At 63.7% G+C, this 16731-nt stretch overlaps 2 protein-coding genes across 2 annotated transcripts; one reads left to right on the forward strand and one right to left on the reverse strand.

The window, feature by feature from the left end:
* Positions 1-3807: 3807 nt before the first annotated feature.
* On the reverse strand, positions 3808-10432 carry LOC144258200 (B-cell CLL/lymphoma 6 member B protein-like). Its single transcript, XM_077806607.1, has 9 exons — positions 10406-10432; positions 9038-9252; positions 8137-8358; positions 7470-7784; positions 6781-6893; positions 6225-6425; positions 4673-4803; positions 4217-4354; positions 3808-3961 (listed from the first exon to the last, which is right to left on the reverse strand). The coding sequence occupies exons 1-9, from the start codon at positions 10430-10432 to the stop codon at positions 3830-3832; spliced, it is 1494 nt and encodes a 497-aa protein (XP_077662733.1). The 3' UTR covers positions 3808-3829.
* A 3053-nt stretch (positions 10433-13485) lies between these two features.
* LOC144258201 (thyroid receptor-interacting protein 6-like) lies at positions 13486-16706 on the forward strand. Its single transcript, XM_077806608.1, has 6 exons — positions 13486-13675; positions 13828-13973; positions 14334-14453; positions 15145-15735; positions 16106-16196; positions 16465-16706. The coding sequence occupies exons 1-6, from the start codon at positions 13486-13488 to the stop codon at positions 16704-16706; spliced, it is 1380 nt and encodes a 459-aa protein (XP_077662734.1).
* Positions 16707-16731: the final 25 nt, after the last annotated feature.

Raw genomic sequence — 16731 nt, forward strand, 5'->3', positions numbered from 1 at the left:
TACGGGAGTGGGGGAGGTTAAATATGCCACTGCACCCCTCCAGTAGCCAGCACTAGGAATAGCTGTTAAATTTCCCCTCTAGGGGGCGCCAGCTGTGAATTGGCGCAAGGGTGGGGGACTGGCTGGCTAAGGGGGGAAGGGAATGAGACATGGGGCCTGTCCCCTCTAGGGGGCGCCGGCTCCCGTCCGGCCCCAGGGCGGGGACTGGCTCGCTCAGGGGGGCAGGGAACGGGGCATGGGGCCTGTCCCCTCTAGGGGGCGCTGGCTCCCATCTGGCCCCATGACGGGGAGATTGGCTGGCTCAGGAGGTGGGGAACGGGATATCTTCCTTATGTGTGGTAATGGGAACCGGTCCCATCGTGTGCGTGATAGAGAGAGAATAACTGACCCCTACTAGGTGGGGAGTAGGAGATGGGAGAGGGAGATGTGTGCGTTCCACGTCCATCTAGAGCCCCATTGTGTAGATGGTCACCTGATCCCAACCTATCCCGTCTAGACTGCGCTCTCTGCACTATCTATTCCTAGGCTAGCCATCCTAGACCACCCGGCCTATTCTAGACTGGATTAGCCATTCTAGACTGTGCTAGCCTTCCTAGGCTAGCCATTCTAGATGGTGCTAGATGGGTCCAGGCTGCGGTATCCCTTCCTAAGCGATGGGTTCTAGAGTGGGCTACCGATCTAGACTGGGCTATCCATTCCTAGGTTAGCCATACTAGACTGTGCTGTCCTGGATGGTGTTATCCATTCCTTGTTCATGAATTTGAGACTACGGTAGCCATTCTTGGTTGTGCTCTCCATTATAGGGAGCGCAAACTGTTCAGAGACTGTGTGTTCTAGATCGGGCTATCCTTCTAGATGGGTCTTTTCGTTCCAAGGTGATCTGTTCTAGGCTGTGGTATCCCTTCCTAAGCTATTGATTCAAGATTGGGCAATCTGTTCTAGACCACGCCATGCATTCCTATGTCATCAGATCTAGACTACGCTATCCATTCTATAATGGGCTATCTATTCTGGACGGCACTATTTGTTCTAGCCTTTACCATACATTGACTGTAGGTTCCCTTATCTATTCTATGCCACACTATCCATTCCTAGGTTGTTTTAGACTATGCTATTCTAGACTCTCTTTTCCCATCTGCTCTTCCCCCTGGCAATTGAAAGGTGATAAACTTCCCTCCTCATTCCAGAACCACAGCTCCCTCCCTTTCCCCCACATGGCGTGAAGCACCAGAGGTTCCAGACCTCTTCTGGAGCAGCAAATACCAGTTGCTGCTGAAGTTTTCAGCTTTATTCTAGGGCCACTGTGATCCCAGATCCCTCTCTTGCCCCACTAACCTGCTCTGACTTTAATTGTTTTGGGGGGAGTAGGGTCCTCAGCCACCCATGACAAATATCTTACACCCTGCAGTATTCCCAGTCCAGAGGGATTCCTGATCTAATGATCCAGCCCATCAATCAGTTGTGTTCTAGACTCATCCATTGATAATCTAGAACCTTAGCTGGGACCAGAGACTAAACATTCCGCGTCGCTCTCGCTTTGGTCTCCAGAACTTGAAATGCCCAAAGGCCATCTGGCAAAGTGGATATGGAAGGGTTACAGATGAATAATCTAGAACCCCTGCTCTGGAAGCCCTTGAGCTGAGAGGTTCCACAATCTGGAGATAGAGACTCAAAAGAGCCTAGAACCCAGGATCTGGTAGACATGAAGCCTCAGAGGTTCTAGTATCTGGAGACATAATATTGAGAGGAAGCCTGGAAGTCAGGAACCCATAGGCAGAAGACCTCAGAGGTCATATGTTATGGGGGACCTGGATTATCTACATTTTAGCAATCCAGAACCTCTGTTCCTGAAACCTTTGATCTGGGTGGCTCCAGACTCGGTGGATGGAATATTTAGATTCAGAAAATACAGATTCTGGAACCCAGGATTCCGTAAAGAGGAGACCTCGGAGGATCTGCACTCTGGAGCTGGAATACATAGACTCCCGAAGAACAGTCTAGAACCCTCAATTCTGTAGACAAGACACCTTAGATGTTCTGGATCCCATATCCAGATAACTGTAGGTGTTCTACACTCAGAAGGTGGAACATTTACATGCTGGATAACATACCTAGAACACAGGATACATTAGGTTCCAGACTCCAACCAGATAAACTCCAGAAGGTCCCCAGACCTTAGGATCAAACTCCTTGCTTTGCTACACCTCACGCTTCCAGAGATCTCCAGCATGTCAAGAACCCTTTTGCAATGGACCTGCCCCAGTACGACTCTAGAGCCTTCTAGAGCAGGCAACTAACTAACACAAGGTCAAGTGGCCGAGCTACAAACGCCTTTTGCTTTTGCTCCGAGCATTGACACTGCAAAGCAAATTAAAAGCAGCAAAAAATACACCCCCCAACTTGGGCGGGGGGTTAAAAATATAGATAGATATGGGTCAGAAAAAGCCACTGTCAGAAAAAAAATACATTTAATTCTTTAAAGAACCTTTGTGAAAAAAAAAAAGAAGAAAACACTTTCTTAAACCAGCATCAAGCTGGAGGCATCAGTTGTCCACAGAGACAACGTGGGTAGGGGAAAGCTAAACTGGAGTGACTCTGTATTAAAACTGGTTTAAGGAAAACTCCGGAGTCACCAGTTGTCCATAGAGACTTGTAGGGTAGGCTAGATCTTCACTAAAGACTCCGTGGACAAATGGTGAATCTGGATTTTAGTAAAATCAGAGTCAATCCACAGAGATTTAGAGACTGGACTAGAACGTCTTTGAGGTCTTCATGGACAGCTAGTGACTCCTGATTTTGGTTAAACGGCTGTCAAACCAGAGACATTCGATGTCCCTAAAGATGTCCAACCTCAGTGAGAACTTAACCGGATTGACTATGGGTTGACACTAGTGTCACCGAAACTGCAGAGTCACAATTAGCTGGCTAGAGAGGCTTCCAGGGTGGTTAAATCAGAGTCACTCCAGAGTCACTCCTCCCAGATTTAGATCGTGATTAGAATTTCAGTGAAGTCTATGCAAAACTGGCAGCTGCTAACTCCAGTTAAGCCAACGTCAAGCCGGCATCATCAGTTGTCCATAGAGATGTCCAAGGTAGGGGAGAATTCAGAGTGACTCTGGACTGAAACTGGTTTAACCAAATGAGATATTGCCTTCCAGAAGGAAACATAAATCAACTGAAAATTAAGTACAGTAGTTAAGAAAAGAGGGGGATGGGGGGGGGGGCGTGGTCTCTCACAACACTCTGCCTGCAGAGCTCTGACATCACTTCCTGTGCCACATTTACTTAAAGAACCAAGGACTCCTGGGTTCTCTCCCGAGCTTTGAGAGGGGAGTGGGGTCTGGTGGGTTGGAGCAGGAGGAGCTGGGAGCCAGGACTCCGGGGTTCTCTCCCCGGCTCTGGGTGGGGAGTGAGGTCTAGTGGTTACAGCAGAGGGCTGGGAGCCAGAACTCCTGGGTTCCCTCCCCAGCTTGGGGGGGCGGGGGAGGGAATGGCAGACCCACTTCAAAACACAGGGTGCAGATACACTCCCCCCTACACATATGGAACTGGGTCTTCCATAGACCAGAGAGACCACCCCCCTGCAGTCCATAGCCCCCCATGTCCCATAGCACCCCCCCCCCCAGCCAAGCCCAGACACTGCAGGACAACACATGCTATGAAAGGGAGTCACGACCAGCGGGCCCCTCCTGACAGGCCGGGAATTTCCCCTACCCCGACACGGCCCCCCCCCTGCTGGCAGGAGCGAAGTAAGCAGCGGTGCGGGGTGGGGGGGACCTGTGTCTCTCTCCTGCTCTCTGGTGAGAGGGGGAGGAAGCGCGGTCCCCGTTCAGCAGCGGGCGCCGGAGGGGCCAGCCAGCACTGCGTAGCGGATCTTGGTGTTGGTGACGGCCCCATGCTTCTGCCGCAGGTGAAGCCGCAGCTGGCTCTTGTGCCGGAAGTGCAGGTGGCAGGCCTCGCACTGCGGGGGGGCCACAAGACGGGGGGGTCAGTGCCCTGAGCCGGGCGGGGGGAGAACCCAGGAGTCCTAGCTCCCAACCCCCCCCCTCCCCCCGTCCCCGCTCTATCCCACCAGACCCCAATCCCGTCCCAGAGCCGGGGAGAGAACCCAGGAGTCCTGGCTCCCAACCTCCCTTGCTCTAGCCACCAGCCCCCACTCCCCTCCCAGCCCCGGGGAGAGAACCCAGGAGTCCTGTCGTCATCGTCCCCCACTCACGTGATACGGCTTCTCGCCCGTGTGGATCCGGATGTGGCTCTTGAGGGTCTGTAGGTGCCGGAAGCGGGTCCCACACGTCTCGCAAGGGTAGGGCTTTTCACCCGTGTGGATCAACACGTGGGCCCGGAGGTGGGCGACCTGGGAGGGGAGAGAGACGTGATCAGATTCCAGGGGGCTGCAGTACTTGGCCTGGCCTCCAGGGGGCCCTGCTTCCCATTGGAATCTATGGGACCCAGGGTGGCAGTACCCGGCCTGGCCACTAGGGGGCCCTGCTCCCCGTTGGAGTCTATGGGAGCCAGGGGCTTCAGATCCCACTGCAGCCACCAGTAGATGTTGGCCCCTATTGATTGCACGAGTTTCTCTCACTGCCCCTTGCCCGAGGCCTCCCCTTCACAGCCCCTCATCTCTCCGCCTGACCCCCACAGAGCCTACCCTGCCCCCCCCCCCCACCCGCACCTGCACGAAGCTGGAGCCGCAGGTCTCACACTTGTAGGGCTTTTCGCCTGAGTGGATCCGCGAGTGGGTTTTGAGGTTCGCTGGCCGGTTGAACTGGGCCCCACAGACTCCGCAGCGATATGGCTTCTCACCTAGGGGGGGCACAGGGGGCAGCTAGGGGGCGGCACCCACCTCCCCTCTGACCCCTCCCCATGAGCCCTCCAACATGCTCTTGGCCCCCCTGCTTCCCCTTAACCCCTTCCTCCTCCTCCTGACTTTTCCCACCTCCCCTGACCCCACCCACCTCCCCTGGTCCCCTCCCCCTGACCCTTCCTGACTCCACCCACCCCCCCTGTTCCCTCCCACCTCCCATTAACCCCGCCCCCTGACCCTTCCTGACTCCACTGACCTCCCCTGGTCCTGCCCACCTCCCCTGGTCCCGTCCCCCTGACCGTTCCTGACTCCACCTACCTCCCCTGGCCCCTCCCACCTCCCATTAACCCCGCCCCCTGACCCTTCCTGACTCCACCCACATCCCCTGTTCCCTCCCACCTCCCATTAACCCCGCCCCCTGACCCTTCCTGACTCCACCCACATCCCCTGTTCCCTCCCACCTCCCATTAAACCCACCCCCTGACCCTTCCTGACTCCACCCACCTCCCCTGGCCCCTCCCACCTCCCATTAACCCTGCCCCCTGACCCTTCCTGACTCCAACTACCTCCCCTGACCCCTCCCACCTCCCATTAACCCCGCCCCCTGACCCTTCCTGACTCCACCCACCTCCCCTGGCCCCTCCCACCTCCCATTAACCCCGCCCCCTGACCCTTCCTGACTCCACCCACCTCCCCTGGCCCCTCCCACCTCCCATTAACCCCGCCCCCTGACCCTTCCTGACTCCACCCACCTCCCCTGGCCCCTCCCACCTCCCATTAACCCCGCCCCCTGACCCTTCCTGACTCCACTGACCTCCCCTGGTCCTGCCCACCTCCCCTGGTCCCGTCCCCCTGACCGTTCCTGACTCCACCTACCTCCCCTGGCCCCTCCCACCTCCCATTAACCCCGCCCCCTGACCCTTCCTGACTCCACCCACATCCCCTGTTCCCTCCCACCTCCCATTAACCCCGCCCCCTGACCCTTCCTGACTCCACCCACATCCCCTGTTCCCTCCCACCTCCCATTAAACCCACCCCCTGACCCTTCCTGACTCCACCCACCTCCCCTGGCCCCTCCCACCTCCCATTAACCCTGCCCCCTGACCCTTCCTGACTCCAACTACCTCCCCTGACCCCTCCCACCTCCCATTAACCCCGCCCCCTGACCCTTCCTGACTCCACCCACCTCCCCTGGCCCCTCCCACCTCCCATTAACCCCGCCCCCTGACCCTTCCTGACTCCACCCACCTCCCCTGGCCCCTCCCACCTCCCATTAACCCCGCCCCCTGACCCTTCCTGACTCCACCCACCTCCCCTGGCCCCTCCCACCTCCCATTAACCCCGCCCCCTGACCCTTCCTGACTCCACTCACCTCCCCTGGCCCCTCCCCGTCCCCCTGGCCCCCCCCGGCACCCCGTACCGGTGTGGACGGCGCGGTGGGAAGCCAGGTTGCCCTTGTAGCGAAAGGCCGAGCAGCAGAGGTGACATTTGAACGGTTTGTTGTCGTGGGGGGCAGCCGCCGGGGCCTGCCCCCCATCCGCTCCCCCGTCCTCCCCCTCCCCCTCCCCCTCCTCCTCCTCCAGGCCCAGCTCGCAGGCCCCGCAGCCGTACGGTCCAGCACCTGCGGGAGGGGAGGGGGCCGTGAGAGGGTTCAGGGCATGGCCCGGGGGGGGGGGTCCCCAATACTCAGAACCCGTTCTGCAGCGTATGGGACTGGCCCATCCCCCCTCAGCGCCTATGTGGGACCAGCCCCTCCCCCGCCACAGCATATGGGACTGGCCCCTCCCCTCACCCCACAGTGTGTATGGGACCAGCCCCTCCCTCACCCCACAGCGCACATCAGACCAGCCCCTCCCTCCACCTCACAGTGTAAATGGGACCGGCCCCTCCCCCCCACAGCACGTATGGACCAGCCCCCTCCCCCTCCCCCCCCCCCACACCGTGCAGGGGACAGAGCCCCCTTCCTCGCCCCTCACCTGTTGCGGGCCGGGGCCGCCCCTGGGGAAGGTGGGGGCAGGGTGGGGGCAGCGGGGCCCCCACCTGCCGGTGCCGGGGGCACGCGGGGCACTGTGATACGGCGGGGTGCAGCCTGCAGGGAGATGGGAAAGGGCGGGGGGGGGGCTCAGCTACTACGAGGCACAGCTCCCCCCAGCCCCCAGTGTATGGGGCCTGGGCCCCCGCCCCCCACTCACCGTATGGGACCAAGCGCCCCGCCCCTGTGTATTGGACCAGGAGCCCCTCTCACAAGCATATAGGACCAGAAGCCCCGATCCCCTCGGCCCTCTCCCCCACCCCAGCTTGGCATACGGACCAGCTGCCTCGCCCCCCCACGTATATGGGACCTGGCACCCCCCTCAATTGACGTATGGGACCGGGCACCCCTCCCCCACTCAGCATATAGGCCCGGGCGCCCCTCCTCTTCCCAACGTATGGGCCCGGGTGCCCCTCCCTGTCCCAGCGTATGGGCCCGGATATGGGACCGGCCGCCCCACCCCCCAGCTCAGCCACTCACCCGCAGAGGGCGCCCCCCTCTTCCCTGCCACGGCTGGCGCCTTGGTCTTTGCCGGCCGGGGGCTCGGGCAGGGTCGGGGGGCCGGGGGGCTGGGGGCCAGCCCCACCCCCTGCCCCGGCCCCCTCCCCCCGGAGCGAGTTCAGGACGATGAACTTGTATTTCTTCCAGTTGCAGGCCTTGGGGTCGGGGGCGCAGCCGCTGGACTCGCAGGGGGAGGCGGGGTGCCCCTCGGAGCGGGACGGGCTGTCGGGGGGGCCCCGCTCCCCCCCCGGGGGCGCCCCCCCGGAACCCTTCGCCGGCGGCCTGGCAGGAGCCGATCGCAGGGGGGCCCCCGGGCTCGGCCCCTCTGGGTGGGGACCCTCTGCGGGCACCGTCCCACTGTCATCTGAGGGTCCTTGGGGGGTGTCCAGGGATTTGGGGTCCGCCGGGGAGGGGAGGGGATTGGGATAGCAGCTACCGCGGTCGTAACTGCAAGAGAGAGGAATGAAATGAGGGGGAGCAGCGACCCATTCCCGCCCCACCACCCCGAGCCAGCCCGTCCCTGCCCTGGGGCTGGGTGGGAGCTGGCGCCCCCTAGAGGGGACAGGCCCCTGCCCCATTCCCTGCCCCCCGGAGCCAGCCAGTCCCCGCCCTGGGACCAGGTGGGAGCCGGCGCCCCCTAGAGGGGACAGGCCCCTGCCCCATTCCCTGCCCCCCGAGCCAGCCAGTCCCCGCCCTGGGACCAGGTGGGAGCCGGCGCCCCCTAGAGGAGACAGGCCCCTGCCCCATTCCCCGCCCCCCTGAGCCGCTCGGCGGCCGGAGGGGAGCCGGCGCCCCCTACCTGGCCTGAATGAAGCGGTGACAGGCGTCCACCACATGCTCCATCTGCAGGTAGGTGGCGGCGTTGAGCAGGGCGGGGACGGAGGCCGGGGTGAGGGGCAGGCGGGAGGTGTACATGAAATCCAGCAGGGCCTGGAAGCCCCCGGGCTGGATGGAGCCGGGCAGGGTGAGGACAGTGACCTCGCTGCCCCCCTGAGCCAGGAAGATGGAGTAGAAGAAGCCACTGCCATGGGGAGAGAAGGGTGATGGGAAAGTGGGACACGGACTACAACTCCCAGCATCCACCGCGGCCCACCCAGACCACACTGGGGCGGGGCGTGGGGATAGACACCTCCCCTCTGGCCACGCCTCCCCTTCCCACACTGGGGCGTGGCCCAGACGCCACCTCCCCATGGCCACGCCTCCTCAGCCCCCTCTCCCCCACCCCGAAGGTGGCTCAGAGTCTGGCCCGGCGGTCCGCCCCCACCCTCTCCCCACAGGACGGGGACCCAGCTGTGGGTCCGGATGGGTGTGGCCCCCCCTTTGCCGTGCGGAGCCACCAACCCTCAGCCATGTCCCTGCCCCACACACGGCCACCCCACGGCCGCCACCCTCCCTGCCCCCACGACTCAAAGCCCGTTCCCGTGGCCCCCATCAGCCATGTCCCCACCCAGCTGTACCCCCTCCTTCCCAACCATGCCCCCTACCCGCAGCGTCCCCTCACAGCCCCGCCCACCCATTCACTGCCACACCCTCTTTAGCCACGCCCACCCTTCCCGCCACGCCCTCTCTAGCCACGACCCCACCCTTCCCAGCCACACCCACTGCTCAGCAGCCACGCCCTCTCCAGCCAAGCCCCAGCTGTTCCTAGCCACACCCTCTCTGGCCACGCCCCCAGACCGTCACAGCTCCGCCCCCCTCACCTGCAGGCGGCGAGCACAGCCTTGTGGGCCAGCAGGGGGCGCCCCCCCACCAGCAGGGTGACATCGGTCAGGACGCGGCGGTGACGTAGCTGGTCCAGGTTGAGCAGCACGTCGCTGGCGTGGCGTGTGAACTCCCGGACGGAGCCCGCCGGGCCCCCGGCCCCACCCGAGCTCATAGTGACTGCGGACACAGGGGGGTCACCGCAGGCCAGGGCCTGGGGGGGAGACGGGGTTACTCAGAGGGCAGGGGGAGAGGGACACAGCAGGGGAGGGCAGGAGTCCTCCTCCCAGCCCCCCTGATCTCACCACGAGCCCCACTCCCCTCCCACAGCTGGGGAGAGAACCCAGGAGTCCTGGCTCCCTGCCCGCCCTGCTCTGACCCACCAACCCCCACTCCTGTCACAGAGTCGGGGAGAGAACCCAGGAGTCCTGGCTCCCAGCCCCCCTGCTCTGACCCACCAGCCCCCACTCCTGTCCCAGAGTCGGGGAGAGAACCCAGGGGTCCTGGCTCCCAGCCCCCGGTCCTCTAACCCACCAGCCCCCACTCCGCTGCCAGAGCCAGGGAGAGAACCCAGGAGTCCTGGCTCCCAGCGCCCCCCCCGCTCTAACCCACCAGCCCCCATTCCCCTCCCAGAGCTGAGGAGAGAACCCAGGCATCCAGGCCGTGACAGCTCACCCTGACCAGCAGGGACCCTCCAAGCTTCCTGCAAGCAGGACTTTGGGGGGGCGGAGTGCAATCTCCCAGCTGAACCCCCCAGTCCGGAGAACCAGCCTCCAATGGCTCATCCAGGCGGGGTCTCTTATAGTGTCCTGAGAGGGGGGGGTGGGGGAAGTTCTCTCTCTAGTTCACATCCTTCCTGCCCCGGCCCAGCCGTGGGGAGGGGGGGGGGGGGGAGTATTAATAGACTTTTCAGGAAAAAGGCCGGACAATTCCAAGATCCACAAACAAACCCAGCTCCAAGCTCCCCCCTCTTCTTACCCACCACCCCAATCCCGTCCCAGAGCTGGGGAGAGAACCCAGGAGTCCTGGCTCCCAGCCCCTCCTGCTCTAACCCACCAGCCCCCACTCCCCTCCCAGAGCCGGGGAGAGAACCCAGGAGTCCTGGCTTTGATCCCTGCTCATTTCACTCCACTGCTCTCTTAAGGCACCCCCCCACCTCTCTTTTTAGATCCAGGAATTGGAAGCGGGGGGGATTTGTGGCAAGGGGGGGAGCTGCTGGGACTGGCTGATCCCTGAATGAAGTTACTCTATTTCCTTCTATTGTCCCGGCCTACGCTGGGGAGCCCGGAGTGTGGGGGGAGTCAGGCAAGGAGGTGGGAATTGGGGGGCAAGGAGGGAGGAAACTGGATGTTTTTTTGGACCCTCACCCTTAGTGAGATGAGACAAAGACACATGGCGGAGGCAGCCAGGCAAGGGGTCCCTGGATAACCAGCTGCCCCCCCGAAGAGGCCGCATCTCAGCGCCGGGCGAGGGGTCCCTGGGTTACCAGCTGCCCCGCCCCAGAGGTGGCCGCATCTTGGGGCTGGGCGAGGGGTCCCCGGGTCACCGGCCGCCCCGCCCCAGAGGTGGCCGCGTTTTGGGGCTGGGCGAGGGGTCCCCGGGTCACCGGCCGCCCCGCCCCAGAGGTGGCCGCGTTTTGGGGCTGGGCGAGGGGTCCCCGGGTCACCGGCCGCCCCGCCCCAGAGGTGGCCGCGTTTTGGGGCCGGGCGAGGGGTCCCCGAGTCACCGGCTGCCCCGCCCCAGAGGTGGCCGCATCTCGGGGCCGGGCGAGGGGTCCCCGGGTCACCGGCCGTCCCGCCCCAGAGGTGGCCGCATCTCGGTGCCGGGTGAGGGGTCCCTGGGTCACCGGCCGTCCCGCCCCAGAGGTGGCCGCATCTCGGTGCCGGGTGATGGGTCCCTGGGTCACCGGCCATCCCGCCCCAGAGGTGGCCGCATCTCGGCGCCGGGCGAGGGGTCCCCGGGTCACCGGCCGCCCCGCCCCAGAGGTGGCCGCATCTCGGGGCCGGGCGAGGGGTTCCCGGGTCACCGGCCGTCCCGCCCCAGAGGTGGCCGCATCTCGGCGCCGGGCGAGGGGTCCCTGGGTCACCGGCCGTCCCGTCCCAGAGGTGGCCGCATCTCGGGGCCGGGCGAGGGGTCCCCGGGTCACCGGCCGTCCCGCCCCAGAGGTGGCCGCATCTCGGGGCCGGGCGAGGGGTCCCTGGGTCACCGGCTGCCCCGCCCCAGAGGAGTCTCTGGGTAGATTTCTGGACACAAAGTCCATTGTGGTACAGTCACAAATGCAGGAAACTCCCAGTAGAGGCGGGGGGGGTGGAGGGGGGGGTGCCCCTGGCAGTGACGTCACACTGGGGGGGGCAACTCAGCATTTCAATTGTCATATAACCCAGATCTTAAAGTCGCGGTAGGGGCTAGAGACTCTTTTGATTGCACCAGTAGCCAGGGAGAGAACCCTGGAGTCCTGGCTCCCAACCCCCCTGCTCTAACCCACCGGCCCCCACTCCTCTCCCAGAGCCGGGGGGGAGAACCCAGGAGTCCTGGCTCCCAGCCCCGCCCCCGAATCTAGCCCACAGGTTAATCGCTCGGGTTCTAGGAACGTGTCGCTACCACCCTGTGGCCAGCAGGTGGCGCTGTCGGCCCGCGCATCACCCTGGCTTGCAGTGTGGGCCCCACGCCCAGCCGGGGGGCTGGGAGCCAGGACTCCTGGGTTCTCTCCCTGGCTCTGGGAGGGGAGTGGGGGCTGGTGGGTTAGAGCGTGGGGCTGGGGGGTGGGTGGCTGAGAGCCAGGACCCCTGGGTTCTCTCCCCGACTCTGGGACAGGAGTGGGGGCTGGTGGGTCAGAGCAGGGGGGCTGGGAGCCAGGACCCCTGGGTTCTCTCCCCGACTCTGGGACAGGAGTGGGGGCTGGTGGGTTAGAGCAGGGGGAAAGAGGGGGGTTGGGAGACAGGATTCCTGGGTTCTTTTCCCAGCTTTGTTATGTGACGTTGGGTCTGTCCCTTACTGCTGTGCCTCAGTTTCCCCTCGTGCGCTGCATCTCTTTAGACTGTCAGCATTTTGGGTCAGCGTCTTTCACTGTGTGTCTGGGCAGCGACGGGGGCCAAATCAGGAAACCCTGCCCGCCCCCCCCGTGGAACAGCTGTTCAGACTTTCCTGATAAGGCTGGAGAGGAGCCAGGGACTCAGAGTGGGGCTAGCCGGCCAGTCCCTGACCCAGGACCGGATGGGAGCTGACGCTCCTGGAAGGGGAAAGGTCCAGTACCCAATTCCCCACCCCTGAGCCAGGCCGAGAACCCAGGTGTCCTGGCTCCCAGTCCCCTGCTCTAACCACTAGACCCCACTTCCCTCCCAGAGCCGGGGAGAGAACCCAGGAATCCTGGCTCGCAGCCCCCCTTGCTCTAACCAACAGTCCCCTCTCCCCTTCCAGAACCAGGGAGAGAACCCAGGAGTCCTACGCTGCCCCTCCCATGCCCCCCCACAGGAAGTGGTAGGAATTCCCAGCCCCACGTGACCCCTCTGGAATGTGGTGACGTCACCGAGGGGTCCATTAAAAAAAGTTTTTTGGGAGTTGGGAGAAAAAAAAAAACTTTTCCGGGGAGTTTCGGAGCCGGCGGGATCCGGCGCCTCCGGGACCTTCCCCCTGTCCCTCACTGGGCTAGGGAACCCCCCACCCCACGAGTGGGGTAGGACAGGAGGGGCTGGGACCCCCCCCTCAACTGGGATTCCCGCATCGGAGCCAGGTAAGAATCGGGTCCCCACACCCCGCAGGAATTCTCCCCACGTGATCAGAGACACACACCCTCCCCGGCCAGCGACCCTTCCCCACTGAGACCCCCACTCCCTCTCCCAGGGACCCCTCCCCATTGGGAACCCCCTCTCTCTCCCTGGGCCAGGGACCCCATCCCCTTTAGCGCCCCCAGGGCCAGGGTCTCTACGCCAGGACTTTTCCTCCCCCGCCTTCCGCCCCTGGGACACCCCCCCACACACGGTTGGAATGGAGGGGGGCCGTCGTTCCCCAAGCTGAGTCCCCCCCCACCCTGGAAATCCCCTCCCCAACCAGGGCCAGTGGGGCTGGGTGAGAGTTAGATCCTGCCCCTCCCCTGCCAAATCTAGGCAGACCCAAGGCAGGCCCCACTCCCCTCCCACAGCAGGGGAGAGAACCCAGGAGTCCTGGCTCCCAGCCCCCCTGCTCTAACCCACCAGATCCCACTCCCTTCCCAGAGCAGGGGAGAGAACCCAGGAGTCCTGGCTCCCAGCCCCCCCTGCTCTAACCCACTAGCCGTCGCTCCCCTCCAGGAGCCACAGAAAGAACCCAGGAGTCCTGGCTCCCAGCCCCCCCGCTCTAACCCACTAGCCGTCGCTCCCCTCCAGGAGCCACAGAAAGAACCCAGGAGTCCTGGCTCCTAGCCCCCCCTGTTCTAACCTCTCTGCACCCCCCCCCCCCGCAGGTCCCAGAGATGTCCGGTCCCACCTGGCTTCCCCCAAAGCAGCTGAGCTCCTCGGGGTCTCCCGGCGTCTCGGTCTCGGCTCTGGCACTCAGCAAACCCCAGAAGAAATACACCCCTGTTCCTGCTCCCCCCAGGCCGGCCCCCCAGGACCAGAACGGGGGGGGCATGAGCGGGACAGGCTACCAGCCAGCGGGCCCTGGTAAATACCTGGTTCCCCCCCCCGCCCCCAGTACCCGAATGGTCTGATCCAGGTTGGCGGCAGGGCTGAGGGGGGGAATCTGGGAGGCGGTGGAGGGGGGAATAGAGAGGGAGGGGGCCTGTGGGTCTGACCCGTTGCTGTTTCCCCTCTAGGCAGCCTCCCCTCCCGTCCCCTGCCTTCCAGCTTCGGACCCCCAGCTGACTTGGAGCATCATTACCCATCAGCCCCAGGGGCCAAGGATGAACTGGGGGTGCCCTGGGGTGGCCCCCCCTCTGCTGGATGCGGGTACCACATGCAGGTAGGAGGAGGGAATGGGGCCCCTGGGCATTGGGGGGATGGGACAGGGATTTGGGGGTACTGGTGGAGAGGGGGTGACCTATATCCTATGCAGCCCAGTGCCTTGCCTCTGTGGGACCTTGGAGAAAGCATAAGTTTCCCATAATTCACCTGCCTTGGTCATATGGGGCACGTGGGAAGGCTCCTTCCTGACCATCTCATGCCTTGGAGCATGAGGCTTAATTCCCGTTACCCTGCGGAACTACCTGCCACTAGGACAGCAGCTGGACTTCCTGATCCCAGCTGACAGGCCTGGGCAGTACCTTATAGCCCCCTCCTCCCCACACCGTAATCCCCTCCCCCTCCTTGTCTGTTTCCTTAGGGATCTGCCCTAGACCCAGGGCCCCACCGCCCCTCCAGCATCGACGCCCAAATAGACTCGCTCACCAGTATGTTGGCTGATATGGAGAATGCCGGCCCCCAACGCCGGGGGGAGAGGCAGGTAAACCCCCCCCACCGGAGGGTTCTGGGGGAGGGGGGTTTGACCTGGTGGGTTTTCAATGGCACAGCCTCTCCCACCCTAATTAGATTTCAGACCCTATAATCACGTCCTTCCAAGTACCTTCTTGCCCCTCTCCTGCCCACCACGTGGCAACTCTAGCGCCTGATATCTCTGGAACCGGTGGATGCAGGCTTCCGCATGTGACACCGTTGGAAAGTAGAGACCCTGGGCTTTCCCTTGGTATCACCCGCCCGCATCTCCCTCCCCCGGTTTCCTGGGGATCGGCCACCGAAAATCACATTCCAACCAGAACCTCGGGGGGAGGGAAGTGGAGATGGTTCCCGGGACGTCACAGTGGGCCTCCTTTATTGCCAGATATTTCCTGAGCCGGTGGGCATAGAGATGAGTGCCGGGCACCGTTGGAAAGCTACAAATCCAAGCTTTCCAATGGGGTATGGCAGGTGCTTCTATCCTTCACGGTTCACAAGAAATTGATGATTTCACAGAGTCGCTGTTGGCCTAGCAAGACTTGACGATCAACATGGATGAGTGGGGTTCCTTGGGGAACAATGGGTGTCTCAATGCGTTTAGGGTTGGGGTGGACTTGCAGGCTGGGGGGCTGGTAATATGGGGTACCCCCCAAAGCCCCACACCAACCTACGTCTCCTCTTTCCTCTCCTTTCTTCTCCAGAACTTCGACTCCGTCCCGTACCAGTCGGCCTCTGGCCCCCCGCAGCCCGCCCCCCACAAAATGCCCGGCCCCTACAAGCCGGGCTCCTTCGCCCCCAAGAACTCACCCTACGGTCCATCGCCCCAACCCGCCACCTCAACGGCTTCCTCTGGGCTGTCTCCCCAATATGGGGCAGGCTACCCGCGGGCACCGCCCGGGCATAAACCCTACCCGCAGCCCATGCCCGCGTCCTACACCACGTCGGCCGGGCCGGCCTTCAACGTCCAGGTCAAAGTTGCCCAGCCAGTGCTGGGTTACGGTCAACCGAGGCACCGGGCCGAACAGGCCTACGCACCCCCCTCGCCCCGAGTGGGCCGCGGGGCCCAGTACGCCTTGGAGCCGGGCGCCAGGGGGGAGGAGGGCTGGTATCTGGAGCCAGGGGGTTACGGCAAGAGGCCGGGCAAGGGGGAGTGCTATGGGGCCGGGGGGCTGGCCAAACCGGGGGAGGCGGCTGGGGGTCCGTACCAGGCTGCCGCCAGGACCCCAGGCAAGGAAGAGACGGCGGTGATGGGGAAGGCGCCCCCTGGTGGTGGAGGAGGATACCAGCACCAGGTAATGTGAGAGGGAATTGGCCGGGAGTATGAGGGGGGGCAGGACCCCTGGGCCCTCTGGGAGGGGAGGCTAGTGGTTAGAGTGGGGGGGGGACAGCTGGGAGCCAGGACGCCTGGGTTCTCTCCCCGGCTCTGGGAGGGGAGTGGGGGCTGGTGGTTAGAGCGAGGGGGGGCGGGGGCTGGGAGCCAGGATGCCTGGGTTCTCTCCCCAGCTCTGGGAGGGAAGTGGGGGCTGGTGGATTAGAGCGGGGGGGGGCAGGGCTGGGAGCCAGGACTCCTGGGTTCTCTCCTGCTGGGGATTGTACCATCTCGGGCGGGGGGGGGGGGATCAACATGAGCGAAGCCTCCAGCTGCGGTCTCCCTCCCCCCAGGCCCCCCCGAGCCGCCCGGAGGAGGAGCTGGACAGACTGACCAGGAAGCTGGTGCATGACATGAACCACCCGCCGGCGGGGGAGTACTTCGGTGAGGGGGGCAGGGAGTGGCGGGGGGGGCTGGGGGGTTACAGGGTGGCGAGTCGGGGGGGCTTCGTGCTTGAGGGGTAGGGAGGGGGTTGCTGGGGTGGTTGTGGGCATGAGAGGTTGAGGCAGTGGGGGGCTGGGAGAGAGGTTGGTGGGCAGGGAGGCGGGGGGGTCGGCAGGGGGGCTGGAGTGGGTGGGGAGCGGAGAGGTGGGGGGAAGGGTCAGTGGAGGCGCTGGGGGGCCCCGTGTGACCCCTGCCCCTCGGTCCCCAGGGCGCTGTGCCCGCTGTGGGGAGAACGTGGTGGGGGACGGGACAGGCTGCGTGGCCATGGACCAGGTCTTCCACGTGCCCTGCTTCACTTGCACCACCTGCCACGCCCGGCTGCGGGGCCAACCCTTCTACGCCATGGAGCGCCGGGCCTACTGCGAGGCCTGCTACGTCGTGAGTGCCGGGCCGCAGGACGCCTGGGTTCTCCCCCCGGCTCGGGGAGGGGAGTGGGGGCTGGTGGGCTAGAGCTTGGAGCCAGGACACCTGGGTT

Source organism: Eretmochelys imbricata, chromosome 28, assembly GCF_965152235.1.
Source record: "Eretmochelys imbricata isolate rEreImb1 chromosome 28, rEreImb1.hap1, whole genome shotgun sequence".
Taxonomy (NCBI): Eukaryota; Metazoa; Chordata; order Testudines; family Cheloniidae; genus Eretmochelys; species Eretmochelys imbricata.

Bases quoted from the DNA above. Each gene is read 5' to 3' on its own strand.
- LOC144258200 (XM_077806607.1), bottom strand. From the start codon at position 10,432: ATGTGTCTTTGTCTCATCTCACTAAGG. The intron at 4,355-4,672 runs GTGCGGGTGGGG...CTCCCCTCCCAG, and splicing joins GCGGCTCCAGCTTCGTGCAG to GTCGCCCACCTCCGGGCCCA. The intron at 3,962-4,216 runs GTGAGTGGGGGA...GCCCCCCCGCAG, and splicing joins CGGGCGAGAAGCCGTATCAC to TGCGAGGCCTGCCACCTGCA.
- LOC144258201 (XM_077806608.1), top strand. From the start codon at position 13,486: ATGTCCGGTCCCACCTGGCTTCCCCCAAAGCAGCTGAGCTCCTCGGGG. The intron at 13,676-13,827 runs GTAAATACCTGG...TTTCCCCTCTAG, and splicing joins CTACCAGCCAGCGGGCCCTG to GCAGCCTCCCCTCCCGTCCC. The intron at 16,197-16,464 runs GTGAGGGGGGCA...CTCGGTCCCCAG, and splicing joins GCCGGCGGGGGAGTACTTCG to GGCGCTGTGCCCGCTGTGGG.